We start from the raw sequence: 18,514 nt of genomic DNA, 5'->3' as shown, positions 1-18,514 counted from the left end.
AGAGAAGACACACCTGCTCAGCAACTCAGATGTTTAAACTGCTCAATCTGTTTAGCTTAATAGAAGGGCCTTCATGTAGAAAAACTGCTGGGCCTATCCTAATAGAGAGTGTTAGAATGAGAAGCTAAAGCCAGACAGATGCAAATGAGATACAAGGCAGTTGTTTTTAACAACAAGAGGATTAATCATCAGAACTAATGACCAAGGATAATGTGGAAGCTTCCACTCGAGTGTCTTCACATCAAGGTGGATGCATTATGGCTCAGCTAAATTCCATGTACTGTGCTCAGTGCAGGGTCAATGCAGCATAATGGCTCAACACAGGATACACAGTAGTTCCCCACTCTGATCCCAGAAAAGTCACTTTATTCTTTCTTTGAAGTAGTGGAACAAGATTTTAGAAAAATCAGACATCTGGGTTCTTGATACATCTGAAACTTTCTCCTGTTCCACATGGCAATTTATCTTTTCTACTGTGGACATCTTTATTTCGGAGTTCTGCTACTTGGATGGAAAATCCTGGTGGCCTTGAAACTGAAGGTGCACATTTTGGATGTTTCAGACAGTAAGGGAAAGGGGTAGCATCGCACAATCTTGCTTTCAACAGAATCATATTAAAAAATGAAATGTGGTATGATAAAGAGACATAATTTTTTCCAGCCCAGCTTGGCAGCGAGATACCTTTCAGCATTTTCACAGCAACAATTCTGCATGTTGGTGATTTCTTAATTCCAAAAGCAGATGCCTGTACCACCTTCCCGAAGGCCCCATGTCCAAGCGACTTTCCTGAAAATAAAATAGATTGGAGAGAAACATTCTTGTAAAGAAGAAATTTTGTCAGCTAATGGATTGATAAATAAGGAATTGGAAAAAAAAAGTTCTTTACAGTGAGTCCTACATGTATATTCCTAACATAACATGAAGTTGTTTTGGTATTGTTTGGTGGTTTGGGTTTTTTTTTTGGTTTTCAGTGTTTTTTGTTTGTTTAACATAATTAGACAAATCAGAAGGCACGGAGTCACTGTAGGGAACAAGGAAAATGACTGAACATGATGCTAGGTGAATACAACCATTCCGTGGATGAACACTGTCTTCTGACCATATTGTTTCAATCTAGCTCTGCCCAATTGTTGCCCCCATTCTTGAGCGTATCTGTGCAGGATGCTCTCCCCTAGTAAAACCTCATAGCTGGAGATAAATGGAGGGTGCTGAGAAGCTATTCAAATTAGACCTTCCATTTGCAAAATAAGATATGGAGGGGTTCAGTGAGATTCAGTGGGAAGGGACCAGGAGTGACAATTGTTCATAGAATCATAGAACAATAGAATCACAGAAATGTAGAATCATAGAATGGCTTGGGTTGGAAGGGACCTTAAAGTTCATCTGGTTACAACTCCCTGCTTTGGGCCAGCTGCCATCCACCAGCTCAAGCTGCCCAGGGCCCCATCCAGCCTGACCTTGAGCACCTTCAGGGACGGGGCACCCACAGCTTCCATAGGCAGCTGTGCCAGCGCCTCACCGCACTCTGAATGAAGAATTTTCTCCTAACAATAAGTCTCCTCTCTTCTAGTTTAAAGCCACTGCCCCTTGTCCTACCACTGTTAGACAGCGTTAGGCTGTTTCATGGTGGGTAGGATGCTTCTAGAACAGCCATTTGTGGCATGGTATCACTGTCACGCTGAGCAGACCTTAGGAGAATAATCCAGGGGCCCTTGAAAGAATGGGGCAGGCAGAATTGACTTTGATACCATACTCACACAGACAGTTCTGATCAGTGAGATCTTGTCAGTCAATTCATTAGCAAAGAATGTTACAGCCAGGCAAGTCACTTAGACTGCATTTGTGCTTCACCTTCATCAGAATCCAAGTACCGACATGTCTAGCCAGTGTGTAACAGCAGGCTTTGTCGAGCAGAAGAAACGAGCAGAAAATGAAGTCCAGCATTCCACGAAAAAAAAGCAAAGGAAAAGCTGTGATGCTGAGGCCACATTTATTTCTCAGCTGTGCACCTGTGACACAGCCATTTTCACAGGGCAATCTCTTTTCTCTGTGGTGGGCATCTGGAGCAGAAGAGATGAATCACTTCAAAGGGGGCTGCTTATGTGGCTTTGACTTGGATGTCTACCTTGTGAGACTCTGTAGCTGTGAAAAATCAAACCCACCCAGTCACTCACAAGAAGAGAAAAAGAATTGCCTCGAGTTCTAAAATAACTAGATACTACCTTTTACATGCGTAGCATTTCTAAGTTGCAATTCTCAGTCAATAGAAGGCGAACGGCATGTTACTAAAGCAATGGAAAGATGAAATGGAATACTCAAAGCAAAAAACCCTCTAACATTTATTTCCTCTTAAATGTGCAAGAGTGTTGCATTTTTTACAGTAAATAAAAGCAATGAAGAATTTAATCTACATGGCTGAAAATCACCCTCAGAGTGAGCCTTGGTGTGTGAAAGGCACTGAGTTTCATACACAAATACAAGTGGAGCAGTACGTGTTTGAAAATCTGTGGTCAACTTCTGTTCCAGTTACTGCAGACAATTCCTTCATTCAGCACAAAGATCAGGGAAGAAATGTTAAGACAAAGTTCTCTGTTTTCTTGGGAATTGATGTTCATCTTTAATGTACTGACTGCTCATGGGTTGTACCAGGTGAGCTTGCAGATTGAGATGATGTAAAACCCACTGTAGCTTCATTTAATCCATAACTTCAACAGTTTCCATTGCTGTTAACACTTCCCACATCAAGATAACCCATGCAGTCACTACTTGGAAAACACACATGTTGGCTTATAACACTCCGCAGAGCTGCCAACCTTTTATGAAGGAGAATGACCACTGGAAACACCAGTTCCTTCTCTAAACAGCATTTATGATTTAATGGGGAATGGTTATAACACTTAATGTATTGCTCTTTGTTACTCTGCTATTGTTTTATATCATGCTAAATCTTAGCACAGAATAGGCCTTCTCTGACTATCCACTGCATAGCTCAAATGCTGTAGTTGATTATGAACACTGCATAAAGGATAAATGTAACACTAACAGATTGTCCTTGCAAGAGCCCCTTCTGCTGTCACACAGTAATTATGAAATTGTTAAACAGAGCAATTAAACAGAAGAATATGAAGATGGCCACCTGAGCAGCCAACTTGTCCCAGTCCTCCAGCAGCTACCATGGCCAGGTTCAGTGTGTGCTATGAAGCGTTGCAGCATTTGCATACAAACCAAGGAAGTTCAGTGCTCTCCTTACACTTTCTCCAGCTGACTTCAGTTTCTTGGTGGAACTGAGAATCCATTGAAGTGAACCTTTCAGTCAAAGAATTTAGGATCAGAAGGTTTCTATTTCCATACAACCTTGATAAGGTTCTTCAATAGATGTCTGGATATCAATGTGTGTGAGTAGCTGGACCAGAGGAATCAGCAAAAGGCACTTGCAAGTTCCATGCTCCATGGACGAGAGCAGAGGCTCAAAGATGTGCTCATTGCTCAGGTCCTTGGTTGTGGTTTCAGTCATCTGGGCTTCACTGTTGGTGGCTCCCTATTCTCCATTGTGTGAGTACAAGGGCTTGGCACACAAAGGAGGATGGGGACAGTGTGCCTGGCACAGCAGCTGAGTGTGGGGACATGGTGGGAGCAGGGCTCAGGGAGCCATGTGCCTGACCTCATGCAGAGTGGGGCAGAGTCTGACCTCTGGTAGATCAGGAGCGTCGAGCCCAAGATCAGCATTTATGCTGATGCAGCATTGTACTGACCACATTGAAAGTGATTTATAACACCAGCATTCTTCTGGGTAATGAAAAGATGACATTTAGATCTCAGCCAGCCTAATCTACGTGGAATGTTAATTACATTGATTTCTGTGGTGCCCATATGGTATTTTCTCTAACATATGTTGCTGTGCATGAAGGGGGAGTCCTGTCACACAAGCACTGCATCACACCTGTGGGATGTGTGTGTTGGAGGAACACAAAGCAAAGGAGACATGGGCTAAAAGCAGAGACTTGCTGCAACAAGCACATATCTTTGAGGATAAGTAGGTGGAAAGAGAAAAACATGTATCTGATGCTGAAGGAGTTGCATTTCTAAGTAAAAATGTTTATAAAAAAACACAGAGGCATATTTTGCTCATGAGATGCTGATCCTTGGAGACTGCCAAGCATATTCAAAGGCTGAGCCAGCTGCCATGTAAGCAGGGCTTGCACTTATATAATGTCATATGCTGTGCATACCTGGCTTCACCAAATCTGGTTCTCATTCATTGTCAGCATTCTTTATTTGTTTACACCAGTTCTTCCACTTCTAGCTCGTTCTCTGGACATCATTCCTCACCTCCAGATTCCAAACACCAGCCCTGCAAGATGTAGGTTTTTCTTGGTGTTTACATTCCATTTCTGCTTGATTCTTTCCATGGGATTTACACACAAATAAAGCATCGTGTAAAGCAGAGATCATTCCATCTGCACATCAAGATCTTGGTCCGTCGTTACAAGAAAACTATTGGAAGACTGAAGGCACTCCAACGCAAGGTTATGTTTCAGCATTCCCAGAATTGTGTACAACAATAATAAATGACTTATCCACATCTGGTCACCTTGTGCCTTCTATCAGGCGAATTAAGTGCAATGCTAATTTTACTTATGTTTTAATTATCCATGGTCGCTGATCCCCAGGAGGCAAGAAGAGTCTGTTATGGTTTTTAGCTGAATGCTGAGGTTTTCTAGCCCCAGCTGTAGGACCCATCTGATGCATGCCTGAAGGAACAAACAGTACTATAGCAACAGGCTGAGTTTACAGCTGATTTTTTTTTAAAAAGTATTGACCCTCTTGCTAAAGTCCTTGTGGTTTTTGGAGGGGCTTCTCAGCTCTGCAATCTGGTCCCAACCTTCCTACCTCACAGCCAGCTCTAGGCTGGGCTTAGCAAGGACATAACGCTCCTGAGTCTGTGCCTCTCACTGGGGCGAGTGAGTTGCAGGTTCAGGGTTTGTGAGGGTATTTATTTGTGTGTGGATTGGTATGTCACATTCCTGCACTTTATGGTGTACTGACAAGAATGTCTATAAATCTGTGGCACAGAGGGAAAACAGAGACGGTGGGCTGGAGAGAGGAGAAAAGGAAGAAACTGGGAGGGGAAGGCTAGAAGGACTCATTTCTGCATAGGCATTTTCCAGTTCAGTGTGTAAGCAGGGAAGAAATTTACAGTAAACCTCAAAATACAGAAACAAGGAAAAGTCAAATAGACACAGTCCGCTGTGATTCAGCCACAGGGGATGGGGTGCTCTGCACGGAACCTGCAGGACATGGTGCTGCATGTCCAAACCACATCCAGCACCCATGGTCACATGCACAGCTCACCCAGCAGCCACACACCAATGTGCAGAATGCCAACATTACCTAACTTCAGTCGTTCCCGTGCAATCTCCCACTTGCTGGCGTCATAAGGCAGACGTTCACATTGCTCATCTAAGGGCACTTCGTCTGGATCCATGATGATCGACAGGTAATGATTCATCTTCGTTTCAGAAAAATAAGGCTACAAAACAAGAATATTCCAATATGAGAAGCAGGAAAACAGCACCCGTTGGCAGCTCTCTCTTTGGATAAGGGGTTCCCGGTTAATTCTGTCTGTGGAGTGGCACTGAACACAACAGAGGGTTCAGTTATGCTACCTTTGGTTTATTTCAAAATTGCAAGCCTTTTTTTTTTATGTAAAAGAAACTCCTTCCTCTCTCTTTCCTCTATGGATACATCATGTGATACATCAGTTTCCTCAATCAGTGTGGGTCTGTATTAACATATGCTGTTACGACACAGACCCTCTGCATAATCAGAATTATTTTCTTCACATGACTAAAAGTTGCTGTTAAAAATCACTTTCCTTCATGATTGTGTAAAGTGGCCATATGCAACAGATGGAGTTCATCTGCCTGTGTTTATTGTTTCCATATGCCCGGCAAAGATAGGTCATATGTGGTTACAAGTTGTGCAAGAATGGTCGCCAGGAAACTGATGTTACACATTTCCAAATCTGTTCACAAATTTTTAGATTTTTTTCGTTTCTTTGGTGTCATTTCTAACAAGTTCACTGAAATAATGGGATTTGGAGGTACTCATCATTACCTGCATTCAAACACATTATTGGAAATGAATTTTCCAGGAGCTCAGTTTCTACTGAACAAACAGATCACCCGCTTCACAAGAGAAATGTTAAGGAAAGTTGAACCTAATCTCAAGGTTTTCTGCAGTCCATTGATTTCCACTTTGAAATATATTTTCCTTTAAAGAGCACTGAGATTGGCACTCTAACCCACTGGACTTTTCTCGACACACAAAGCGCTGATATTTCTAGAGAAAAAGTCTATTTGCTTTAATTTTCTGTCTATAGGATGGAATTTATGGAAAATCTGTTGACTGAGGCCACTGACATTGCTTTCCCTAAGCACATGGAAATGGCACGGAGATACATGCGCAAACACACACACACACACATATATACACTTTCTTTATTGCTCTTCTCACTGCCCTCTGTGGCTTTCAACTTTCCTCCTCTACAGCTTGGAAATACATTCCTAATACTTGCATTTCCAGGCATTTCTTGGATATTGCTGGCTTTGTCTGCTTTGGTTGCAAATGTAACTAGATTAAAATGACAGTAGCTAACAGCTCCTATTGCAGTTGCCTTTCATCATCTCACAGCTAGTCCAAGGAGGATTACAGTGGTGTTCGGACAGAAGTCACGTGGCACAGAGCCTGGCTCCCAACCCTCCATTGTGCCTGGGTGGGACCTGGATAAGTGGGATATAGATGGAAAAAGAAGTACATGAAGTGTTCCACAAAACAGCATCTGTTAGTAGGGATGTGTGTCTGACTGCTCCTACGGGTCTCTTTAGAAGAACTTTTGGGTGGACCCATGCCCAAAGAGCAAAAGGAGAGTGGGAAGGTGCAGAGAGCTTCCTAGAATCAGAGAACTGCATAGGTTGGAAGGGATCTTAAAGATCTTGTTCCAACAAACTTCCAGGTTTCTTTGTTCAGACACAAAGAATACCAAATCTTTGGCACAACTGGAGCTTTGCAACTACATTTGTAATGGTGAAGAAGTGTTAAGTATATCATTTATAACAGTCAGGCTTTCAGAAAATTCTGTTTCTCAAGGAGCAAAAAAGATTTTTTTCCTCTGTGAACACATCATTTGTATATGAAACTTAATTTTAAGCTAATTCCAGACATAAATCATTGAAAGAATTTGTAATAGGAACACAAAGAAAACCATAAACATTGACTAACATTTGTTGGAAAGACTTGTCTGAAAAGAAGATTTCACTTCTCATCTAGTTTAAATCCCTTGCTCTGTAACAAGAACAATTATTCTTGTTAACAATCTAACAAGCGGAAAAAAAAGCAAAACAAACAAGAACAAAAAATTCCACATCTCCTCACTAACTTGAAAACTTATATTTTTCCAAGGGCTGACCCCATAGCCTTGCAGTCCTATTACTAATTATTTTCTGATTTCTGGTGAGCAGACAGAACCAGTCCCACTTTTTCAGTTTCTCTACATCTCCAAAGTTTCTCTACAACTTTAGTCTCTGTTTTTCTCACCCCACATAAAATTTCCTATGCATTTCTTCTTACAAAAGCTTGCAGCAGCAGGAAGGCAGGAGCATGGCTGCTGCCATACAGACTGGGTCCCGTGTTCTCAACTGTCAATAAGAGTGCTTGGTGGGAAACCTAAATCATGGGCTAGTTGAGATAACATGGTTTTACCTTCCACAGGGAGCTCACACTGGAGCACGCTCAGTGACAGGGCTGGGGATGCCCACTGCCCACCCAGCTGGGCAATAGAGGGCATATGGAGATCGGTGTGTGGGAGTGTGGGAGAGGGGCTCGTCCTGATCTTCTATCCCACATTGGCCCACTACCTCTGCACACATCTGCACCCACAAGTTGCTCCAAGAGTTTTCTGCACCACAAAGGATTGGATTTTCTGCATTAAGCTATCACGATGTGTACAATTGCATCAGGCAATGGGAATGGGGGCTGTCAGCAGAAAGGAGCACTAAGTCACCGCTTGGACATGGAGGAGGGCAGACAGCATCACCACGCTGATACAGGAGCATCTGTGCCAGAGACCAAGCTGCCAAAACAACTTCAGTGAAACATCACTTTGCAAGTGATGTAATTGTACCAGACACTATGCACTGACCAGACCCCACCAGGCTCTGTGAAGATCTGTCATCCTTACAAGCTCCAGTCTTCAAAGACACTGAGATGCCAAACTCCCTCGGCCTAAAGGCAATGGGGATGCCTTTGGCAGGAGTCAGGCTCCCCGACGGTGCCAAGCCCTGGCTTTGCATCTCACACTCAGCCCTGTGAGTCATGGTTCCCCTACTGACTGCACAGGGAATGATGGAGAGCAGTGAGCAAATCGCATTTTTTGTGTTCCTAGCAATGCTGGTAGCCTAACAGGAAGTGGAGACAGGCAGAGCTGGGAGCATCCATCACCACTCTTACCCTCTTCAGCTTGCGTATAAAGAGGGTCAGCAGGAGCCAGAAAAGTGTTGCAGCCACACAGGTACAGGTCAGGGTTATCAGCTCCAGGTTCGATCTCTCCACTGTGCCTGGGAAAATCAAGCAGAAAGCATTTTAGAAAAAGACCTGCAAAGCCAGGGACAGTATGTGTTTCTCTACCATTAAAATAAAATACCAGGAAGGGCCTGCTCATGTTCAATAGGGCATTCATCTCTTTTTGGACTGGCTCTCTAATTCTCAGAACAAATCGAACATGGGGAAGGGAAATAAAAATGACAACAGCAGGAAAGAGAACAGCAGTGGAATATGAACATTAGGAATGTGAAGAGTATTAGAGTTGACTGACAGATCTAAATATATATATATATAAATAAATAAAATTCACTTCAGACAGCTACTCAGGGACTCACAAAACTGTTTCAGAGCAATCTGTTGCCATGCTTCACCCACTGTATTTTCGTTCTGACTGGTAGCAAATGCAAAATGAACTTCTGCCAGCTGTACCTGCAAATGCAGCTGCACCAGTATCACTGCTGCACCAAAAGTGCCCCATTCCTACACTGATGGGAACTACCCTGCTTAATTCACATGGTCCTAGGATCAAAGCTGTGCAGCACTAGGCAGGGTGCTTGGGGACACCAAAGGATTCCCATCCTTGGAGGTTTTTACCATTTGGCCAAAGGCATCTCTGACTAGAGGCGGTGTTGGTGGTGACTGTGGTTTGAGATGGAGACTGGCTCCCTTCCAGCCCGTTCTGGTGATTCTCTGAGGTTGCAGGCACAGAAGTATCCCTCAGTGGTCTCCTTTTCCTATATGGTCACCATATAACCTAGGCTGAACCATGTGACCAAGGGAGTCTGGCTAAAGTGATAAAGTGATAAAGGATAATAAAAAAGGCTTCTTCAAGTATGTTAACAGCAAAAGGAAAACTAGAGAGAATGTGGGCCCCTTACTAAGTGAGGGGGGGGTTCTGGTAATGGGGGATGCTGAGAAGGCAGAGATACTGAATGCCTTCTTTACTTCCGTCTTCAGTGAAAAGGCTCTCCCTCAGGTTTCCCACACCCTGGAGGTTAGTGAGAGGGTCTGGGGAATGGGAGACTTCCCTTTAGTCAGGAAAGAGGACGTGCGTGAGCACCTGGGCAGTACTAAGGTCCACAAGTCCATGGGACCTGATGGGGTGCATCCACGTGTGCTGAGGGAGCTGGCGGAGGTCATTGCCGAACCGCTCTCCATCATTTTTGAGAGGTCTTGGATAACAGGGGAGGTCCCTGAAGACTGGAGGATAGCCAGTGTCACTCCGGTCTTCAAAAAGGGCAAGAAGGAAGATCCGGGTAATTATAGGCCTGTCAGCCTCACCTCTGTCCCTGGAAAGGTGATGGAACAGCTTGTGCTGGATACCATCTCCAGACAACGGGGAGAAAAGGAGGTTATCAGGAGTAGGTCAGCATGGGTTCACCAAGGGGAGGTCGTGCTCGACCAACCTGGTGGCCTTCTATGATGCTGTCACATGCTGGGTGGATGGGGGAAGAGCAGTAGATGTAGTCTACCTTGATTTTAGAAAGGCATTTGATACTGTCTCCCACATCCTTATAACAAAGCTGAGGAAGTGTGGGATAGACGAGTGGACAGTGAGGTGGGTTGAGAATTGGCTGACTGGCAGAGCTCAGAGGGTCGTCGTTGGTGGTGCAGAGTCTGGCTGGAGACCTGTAACCAGTGGTGTCCCCCAGGGGTCTGTGCTGGGTCCGGGCTTGTTCAACATCTTCATCAATGACCTTGATGAGGGGATAGTGGCCACCCTCAGCAAGTTTGCTGATGATACAAAGTTGGGAGGATTGGCTGACACGCCTGAAGGCTGTGCTGCCATTCAGCGAGACCTGGACAGGCTGGAGACCTGGGCAGTAAGAAACTGGATGAGGTTCAACAAAAGCAAGTGTAGGGTCTTATACCTAGGGAGGAATAATTGCATGCATCAATACAGGCTGGGGGATGAGCTGCTGGAGAGGAGCTCTGCAGAGAGGGACCTGGGCGTCCTGGTGGACGACAGCTTGGCCATGAGCCAGCAGTGTGCCCTCGTGGCCAAAAAGGCCAATGGCATTCAGGGGTGCATTAAGAAGAGCGCGTCCAGCAGGTCGAGGGAGGTGATCCTCCCCCTCTACTCTGCCCTGGTAAGGCCTTATCTGGAGTACTGTGTCCAGTTCTGGGCTCCCCACTACAAAAAAGACAGGGATCTCTTGGAAAGAGTCCAGCGGAGGGCCACAAAGATGGTGAAGGGCCTGGAGCATCTCCCCTATGAAGAAAGGCTGAGTGAACTGGGTCTGTTTAGCCTTGAGAAAAGACGACTGAGAGGGGACCTGATCCAGGTTTATAAATATCTGAGGTGTGGCGGCCATAGTGGTGAGGCCAGTCTCTTTTCAGTGGTACGTGGAGACGAGGACGGAAGGGGAAACAGACATAAGCTGCAGCAAAGGTAAGTTTGCACGAATGTGCGTAAGAACTTCTTTGTGGTGGAGGGTGGAACGGAGCCACGTAGGAACGAGGCGTCGCCCGGTAGGGGGGTTGGTGGAGTCTCCTTCTCTGGAGATATTCAAGTCTCCGCCGTGGGACCGCCCTACCTGTGCCGACCGTGGTTGGGTAACGGGAACCTGTCGTTTGGCGAGGGGGGTTGGTCTCGATGATCTCTAGAGGTCCCTTCCAACCCCTACAATTCTGTGATTCTGTGATTCTGTGAGTCTCAGATACGCTTCATAGAAAGATTTCTGATGACTTCAGACTTAGTGTGGCCCAAAAAGTACAACTTTTTAAGGTACAAATTTAGAAAGGTGGATAGCTACAGAAGCAGATAGCTACAAAAAAAGCAAACACTCTTTCCATAGTGTCAGAACTATTCCGTGAATTCTTCACAAATATGATGCTTTCCTTTCTCATCAGCAGGGATGACATGAAGTTGTGGAGCATCACCTCTAATACGGGTTTGATTGTTACAGCTCTGGGTTTGAGTGTGATGCTTCTTCTCTTGTTGCCCTTCTGCCACCAGCTTTGTCACCAGCTTCCTTCAGGGATGGTGTGCTGAAGTCCTCAGGAGAAGAAAGGATATGGCCTTAACGGCAACACAGACCAGTGCAGCAGAGCTGTCTCAGACAGCTTGTGTCCCCGTTATGTCCAGCAGACTGTGTTACCAGGTTGGAGAGACATGCCCCTTTCCATCTGCTAGCAGCTCTGACAGCCATTTGCTGTCCTTGTTCTGTCTTTTCAGATTCACTCTCTCTTCAGTTCCTCAGCCAAGAGCAAATGGACAGCTTGCTCTGACATATCCACAAACATGGCCCCACTCCTCTCAGACAGCCCTACGAGCACAGCTTCCAAACCAAACAACGGCTGAGATTATTTAAAGACAGCCCTTGGATTCCACCATCCATTCATCCATCTCTGGTACAAAAATAAAGCATTGTTTTATCTTTGAGCATAAGAATGTTTTTTCAGAGGAAATAAAAAGAGCAGACTGTTTCCTTCCTGACACATTTGCAAACTTCTCTCCGAACTGCTAAACACAGACACCAACACGAGGCGTTGCTCTGCTGCTTTGATCTGCAGCACCGCAACCCGAGAGCTGGTGGGACAGGGGGAAGTGCTGACACTGGTGGTGGTGGCACGGTGTGCACCCTGGGAAAGGAAGGGGCAAAGCCTGGAGAGGGACTCCCATTAAAGCCTCAATCCCATTGCTGCAGGCTCAGGAGTGGGCTGGGAGGCAGCCCTTCCCCATGAGAATGTCAGGGACTCCACTTTGGATAAAACTGATGCATTTGGAATGAGTGAAAACACCTCCAGTGACATCCTGTCATGCAATCAGAAGAGAGAGTGTGGGAACACATTTTCCTCATTATAGTAGATAAGAAAAACTCCCCATGTCTGTCTCATTCAGTCTCGAAGCTATGTATTTTAATACGCTAAATTTCATTTCTTGCTTATCTAAGAGCTCCCATTGGAGTCAAGCAAGCACATTGCCAGTGATCCCTACAGGGCAAGTAACTAGAGAAGAGATCCTCCTGGCTGCGGTCTTCCTTCTACTCTGGTTCATGTAGAAGGAGATATGACTTCCTAGAAGCCTTCTGATGGAATGAGTGTGGTTGTAATAAATAGCTGAGATACAGTGGTACAGTAATCAATACCACAATGTACTACATTGTCCAAAACTATCAACTAGCAGGAAGCATCAGACAGCAACCGCTGAGGGACAAGTAATTAAGTTAGTGCTTATAATGGCTATGAAATCCTTGGCATCATTCAGAAGGAGATGGGTGGTTTTATGTCCTTGATTACATCTGTTAGGTCAGCCCACATGTATATATTCCTATCCTGACCTTTTAAAGTAACTTTATTGTATTATCAATGATGCCCATTAGCTGAGACTGCTAAAACATTCACAGCAGAAAATCCATACTGATTTACTAGCTGTAATTGCCTCCTGCTGTAGGGTACTATTGAAATACTCAGTGGTATTCGGATACATTTAGCAATTTTATGAGAACAGCCGCAAAGACATAATCCCTGCCTAAGAGACTGGATGGTAGCCAAAGTGTCTTCTCTAAAGAGATACTAAATGAATTTAGGTCTATTCACTTAACACATGCAATCAATAAGTCATGTTATGCCAATTTCGCACATGACAGTGACATAAATGGAGAACGCGAGCTTATTTCCACTACCTCATAATAGATGAGCCAAAAGGATATTCAATAAAACTGAATAGTCATTGAATTAACCTTACTTGAATACAATCCACAGTTGCTTGTTGGAAGTCACTACCACAGGCCTGGGCCAGGCTTGGCGGAAGGCAAAATAACACTGGGTGTTTAAATGAAGAGCAAAGTAACTCAGGTAACAGCTACAGAAATGAGGAGATCGTACCTACTTCTCACAGTAAGTACCTTTAAATGCGGCCTCATCTAGTGCTAGGCTGAAGTCTTCTAGTTCAATTGCATTGAAAATAAACAAATGAAAATATCCCAGGCCTCTAATTTCTGTGGAATTAAACCAAAATGAGAAAATAAGGGGGTAGGAGGGTGTTCCGTATTTTAGTTTTTGTTTGTTTTGATGATGCTAAATTTACATTTGTCTTCTACCCTGACCCGATCTTTGTTGGGTTGAAGCAATTCTTCTTTTTAGGTCAGTGTAAACACACTCTGAGTTAGCATTTCCTGTTGGGCTTCCTTTCCAACCTGGTATGTTTCCCTTGTGAGGACTTCCTTCAGATTGGTGCTTTCAGAGCTTGCCGCACACTGCTCAAGCCATTCTCCATCCCTCCCAGCCACAATAAGAGCATCCCTCTGGCTGGCTAGCTCTTCCCATGCCATGCCGTGCTTTACCTTGTACTGTGACATATGCTGTGCTCTCCACAGACCCCTTCAAATTGGTGGCTATGCACTGGTAAAGTCCTTCGTCCTCCTCTTTTACTCTTTCAATAAACAGCATTCGGCTTCCAGGCCCTAAAATTATTCCTGTGAAACGAAATATTTTGCAATGAGCTGGAGCCAGAATATAAACATAAACAGTCACTTGTGTAATAATATCTGCTTCAAGTTCTCCTCAAAGGAAATCCAAGCCACAGACTGCACAGCACGGTGTTATCCCCAAGGAAGCCAAATACGCTTGGAAGTATTGGGAATCTTTTGGAAATCTTGGAGCACTTGTGTGTGTGAAAAGCTCAGCCCAAGGGAGTGATACTGGGAGCAGCTGGTATCACGCGTGCTGATTGGCACTGTGGCCTGACTCCCATCCAAGCAAGTTCCTCAGCATGTCACTAAGTTCTGGGAACTGGATGGTCTCCTTGCTTCTTGCTGCACTCACAGGAACAGGACTGTCATGCTTCCCAGACCAGCTCCATGTGTCCTCATTGGTCTTATGGGCAGCACATTCACTCCAAATCCTACTCACTCATGTGACACTGGACCCCTTCTCAGAAGGAAATCAGCTTGTCCAAGGAAAGGTGCACCCTACAATGTAGGAGTTACTTGAAGTTTTCAACACCTCTCTTATTCCAGCTTTCTCAACCCAGAGTCCAGCCTTGACAATATTCCAGTGAATGAGGAAGTGGCAGGCAGCAGATTTGGCATCAGGCCCAACTTACAGACATGATATAGCCAGGAAATGTGCAGTCAAGTACACACTTGTGCATTTGGCTCCATCAGGACCAAAGTCCCATTGAAACGCATTCCCACCAGCGATTCCAGGCGGCTAATTAAAGTGCTCTGACTGACCCTGTAGAGATGTCTTCCTGGTTCCTAACCTTATGTGTTGCATTACGGTCAAGTTAGACACATAACATCCACTCCAGAAGATAATGTGAAAAATTCACGTTACAACCATGTGGTCACTAATTTTAGTGACTGTGTTGGAAGTCTGCACATACTTATAGCTCACTTTGACAAATACTCAGAGTTCTTCCCACTGCCTTTGCTCATGACATAGTAATTTCCAGTAGTGTAGGCCAGAACCTCAAACACAAGCTTTCTAAAAAGTTATTTTGGACTCCACAGGTTTCAAGTTGCCACAAACCAAATCTCCTTGAACATTTTTTGCTAAGGTGTAACATGATCTCACTATGTGATCCTGATTCGAATGTGGATGGATTCCCATGAGAAAGGTTTTGCCTTTTCACTCATTTCCATCCGAAACTTCCAAGGAACACTTCTACAACTGAGGTGCCATTACATAGCATGATCCGATGTTTGAAGCCACATTTGGACACACAGTAAACATCTCCCAAAGCTTTCCTGCAGTAGCAGAATGCCATCTAGGAAGCTCTTCTTTTCTGCTGCATGAAACTTGGATTCCCCTGGCTGAGGCAGACACATTCCATTTTTGGGAACCCATCAGATGGGATTAGTCTGATGGTAGGGCTGTGAATCAAGAACAGTCTTTGCATGCCTGACAACACTCCCCCCGGTACTTGCACAGACATCACTTCAGCTTAGTGTTCTCCTGTCTAGCTGTACTCTAACACCTGACACAGCCAAGACACCTGATCTTTAGGCTCCCTCTATAGTAAGTGGAGGGAAGTAGGATTCTCTGGAGATGACTCTTAAAAGACGCAAACTGAGATATCTACATCTGTATTTTTCCCATTGACACCTTAGGAACCTTCTCAGTGGTTGACGTTTTGGAATGAGAAGGTAGAACCTAACAGACTTGTAATGCTCGGGCAATGCTGCTTATGTCTGGGTACCAAAGCCAGGGACTCTGCACACAGTTACAGGACGCAACAAAAAGGCTGTACAAGGTCAGAGCTCTCACCTGATTCTTGCTGTATTTCCTCGTGGTTTTTAAACCAGGTTATCTGGGGCTCGGGGATGCCATGAACCTGGCACTCCAGCATGGCAGAGTTACTGGTGTTCACCGTCTGATCCACAAGCTGCTGCAGCAGAGCTGGTGCCTCTTGCGCTACGAGACAAAACAACACTTCTGTTTTACATTCCTGTAACTGTGGGGCTTCATTATCCTCCCTACCAGCACTTGAGTGATGTAAGGACCTCTATGACAATTGTACCATGTTAACTGTCCACAGATTTTATTTACCATCCTGGTTTGTTTAAGAGAACTTGGTCTGGTCCCATTACTCATTGGGAGTAGGCTGTCATGACCAGTGAACACCCAATGACATTGATTAACAGATTTTCCCAGTTCCATTGTCAACCACACTGGTTTATCAAAACCAATATGTTTGTATGAAAGCTCATGATTTTGCAGACAGGAGAAACAAATCATGAGACCAGGACTGTCAACAATTAGCAGGACACCCTTGTGCTAGATCATCACTGATGGCACTAAGCAGTACACCTCGTTACCCATAAGTATCACTTTTATATTTTACTTACTTTAAAGAATACAGTTATGAATCATATTCAGTAAACCTGCACAGTTTTAAGCCAGAAATTATGAGGAAAAACAATTGTGTTATGCATTCCAACATCTTCACAGATTTTTCCACTTTTGCTTTCCAGCTGAGCACAGCACAGATAAATGCGTCCATGTCCTCTGGGAGCCCACAGATGCTGGAAATGCAGATCCCAGGAGCCAAATCAAAGTACCATGCAGCATAGCAACGCTGCTCTTTTTTTTTTGCTTTTATCTACCAAAATTCAGGTGAACCAATGCAATAAAACACATCTGTGATATTTAGCGACAATGTGTATATGAAGTGCAGCTCCTGCTGAATGGTCTCCCAAGTGAATGGAAGGGCATTTCCAAAACACTTCATAGAGGTCACAGAAAGTAAAGTCATCTCCAAGAGAAGCAAAACGACAAATCCTTCCCATCCTCATTTCAGCATTTTAGCACTCCTTCCCCTGTTTCATACAGAGCTGGAGGGTGTTCTGACAAAAGCATCTACAGCACTTGTATGCTTTATAGAGGAACAGTTTTCTGTGACATCAACAGCTCTCACGTGATTCCTTCTGATATTTGAGTTCCTTAAAAGCAGTGATGGAGAATATGGGGAGATCCCGAGCAATCTCTCGATGCAGAGGCACAGCAGATTCCCTTGAATTTCCCCAGATTTGCAAGAACTGAATTATTTACAGTCTTTCCTTTCAAAGAGCTGCCTGGATTAGTAATTACTGATGTGGTAAGATGTTGTAAAATATGAAATAGATCAAAATAAAATAAAAAAGCACTCTGCTGATATTTTCATTCGAACTGCAGTAGATATCAATACACCAAGTATAATTCTGTCTAAACTTCTGTCATTCTATGTTTGGAAGATTATATCTTGTACTTTATGAAAAACTGACTGTCTATCAGATGATTTCATCTTCACAATCGCTCTGTTACCAGACGTGAATAAAAGCTTCCAGAAAAGTAAAGCACCTATATACACCAACGTATACAGTGTGGCTTACACAGCATGAGCCCTGTAGCACTAAAAGCTTTTTCATGCTTTTATTGTAGGCTATCTTTGCTATGCTTTTATCTCTTGAAATTAATCCCAGCATAGTGAACCTGCAATGGCCAGTTTGGGCTTCTCTGAGCTGCAAGTCTGTAATTTCCAAGGTCATTGCTGTTATTTGTTGACAGCATAGCAGACAATCTTCTCACTTCCTGATCAGCAGTGCCTATGAGAGCATCTGTACAGCACATTCTTCACTGAACACCTACTTAAATGATATGGTCAACAATATGTGCCTTATAGCCAAGAGGGCAGTCCTCTTCTCATTGTCACCCTCTGTGATTTTTACACATTTCTCATTTTTTCACAACAATCTGTCTACGAGAAGGCATCTTTTGAAACGCATCCACATCCACAAACTGAGAAGAGCTCCACATTTTGCATTTATCAACAATAAATGATGGACACCCCAGCCCAGACATCCGAAATGAAGGCAGATAATATGACACAACAAAGGCAAATCACACATTCTATGAGTTATTTGTGATTATTTTAATTTTTTTATAGCCATACACTAAGGTTGGGTTTCCATATCAAGAAAAACTGTCTTGCTTAAAACTTAGATCCAGTCACCATTCACATATTTGCAATAATTTCTCTTCTGCAATCGGCTGATTTTTCAAGGATGTGGTCAACCTGAGGATTAGGTTTGCCAACCACCTGCTTTCTCCTGCTCATTTTTGCAGCACAGACAAGCAGAGAGAGTTCCAAATGGGAGCTGTGCTGCCCTGCTCTGTTCGCCCCGAAGCCGAGGGCCAGACTCTGCTCTCAGTTGCCCCAAGGAACTTCATTGTAGGCAGAGTTTGGTCCAGGGAGGTGACAGGAGGTCACAGAGGGGAGAAGGGGACACTGGTGTCACAGTACACGGCAGACCCGGAGCAGAACGGAGGAATACATTACGATTTGTTCATTTGGGGATATATTTTCCATTCTGTACATCTTTGCCCTTTGTTATAGTTACGTTGTTTGTTCACTTATTTTTATTAACCAGTACAAAAATATAAATACAAGCTTTAATTTTAACACTTAAAAAAAAAAAAAAGAAAA

At 44.1% G+C, this 18,514-nt stretch overlaps 1 protein-coding gene across 1 annotated transcript in view; it reads right to left on the bottom strand.

The window, feature by feature from the left end:
- Positions 1-16,371, bottom strand: part of LOC100541803 (vascular endothelial growth factor receptor 1) — a 33,278-nt gene extending 16,907 nt beyond the window's left edge. The window contains exons 1-6 of the mRNA XM_010728980.2: positions 16,368-16,371; positions 15,817-15,963; positions 13,890-14,021; positions 8,509-8,615; positions 5,392-5,530; positions 682-786 (exon numbers count right to left, since the gene is read on the bottom strand). Of these exons, the coding sequence (XP_010727282.1) occupies positions 682-786; positions 5,392-5,530; positions 8,509-8,615; positions 13,890-14,021; positions 15,817-15,963; positions 16,368-16,371 (634 nt within the window). The remainder of the gene's footprint in view (positions 1-681; positions 787-5,391; positions 5,531-8,508; positions 8,616-13,889; positions 14,022-15,816; positions 15,964-16,367) is intronic.
- Between the last annotated feature and the right edge of the window lie 2,143 nt (positions 16,372-18,514).

The sequence above is a fragment of the Meleagris gallopavo genome, chromosome 1, assembly GCF_000146605.3.
Source record: "Meleagris gallopavo isolate NT-WF06-2002-E0010 breed Aviagen turkey brand Nicholas breeding stock chromosome 1, Turkey_5.1, whole genome shotgun sequence".
In the NCBI taxonomy this organism is placed as follows: Eukaryota; Metazoa; Chordata; class Aves; order Galliformes; family Phasianidae; genus Meleagris; species Meleagris gallopavo.
This window is presented reverse-complemented; position numbering and strand designations above follow the sequence as displayed.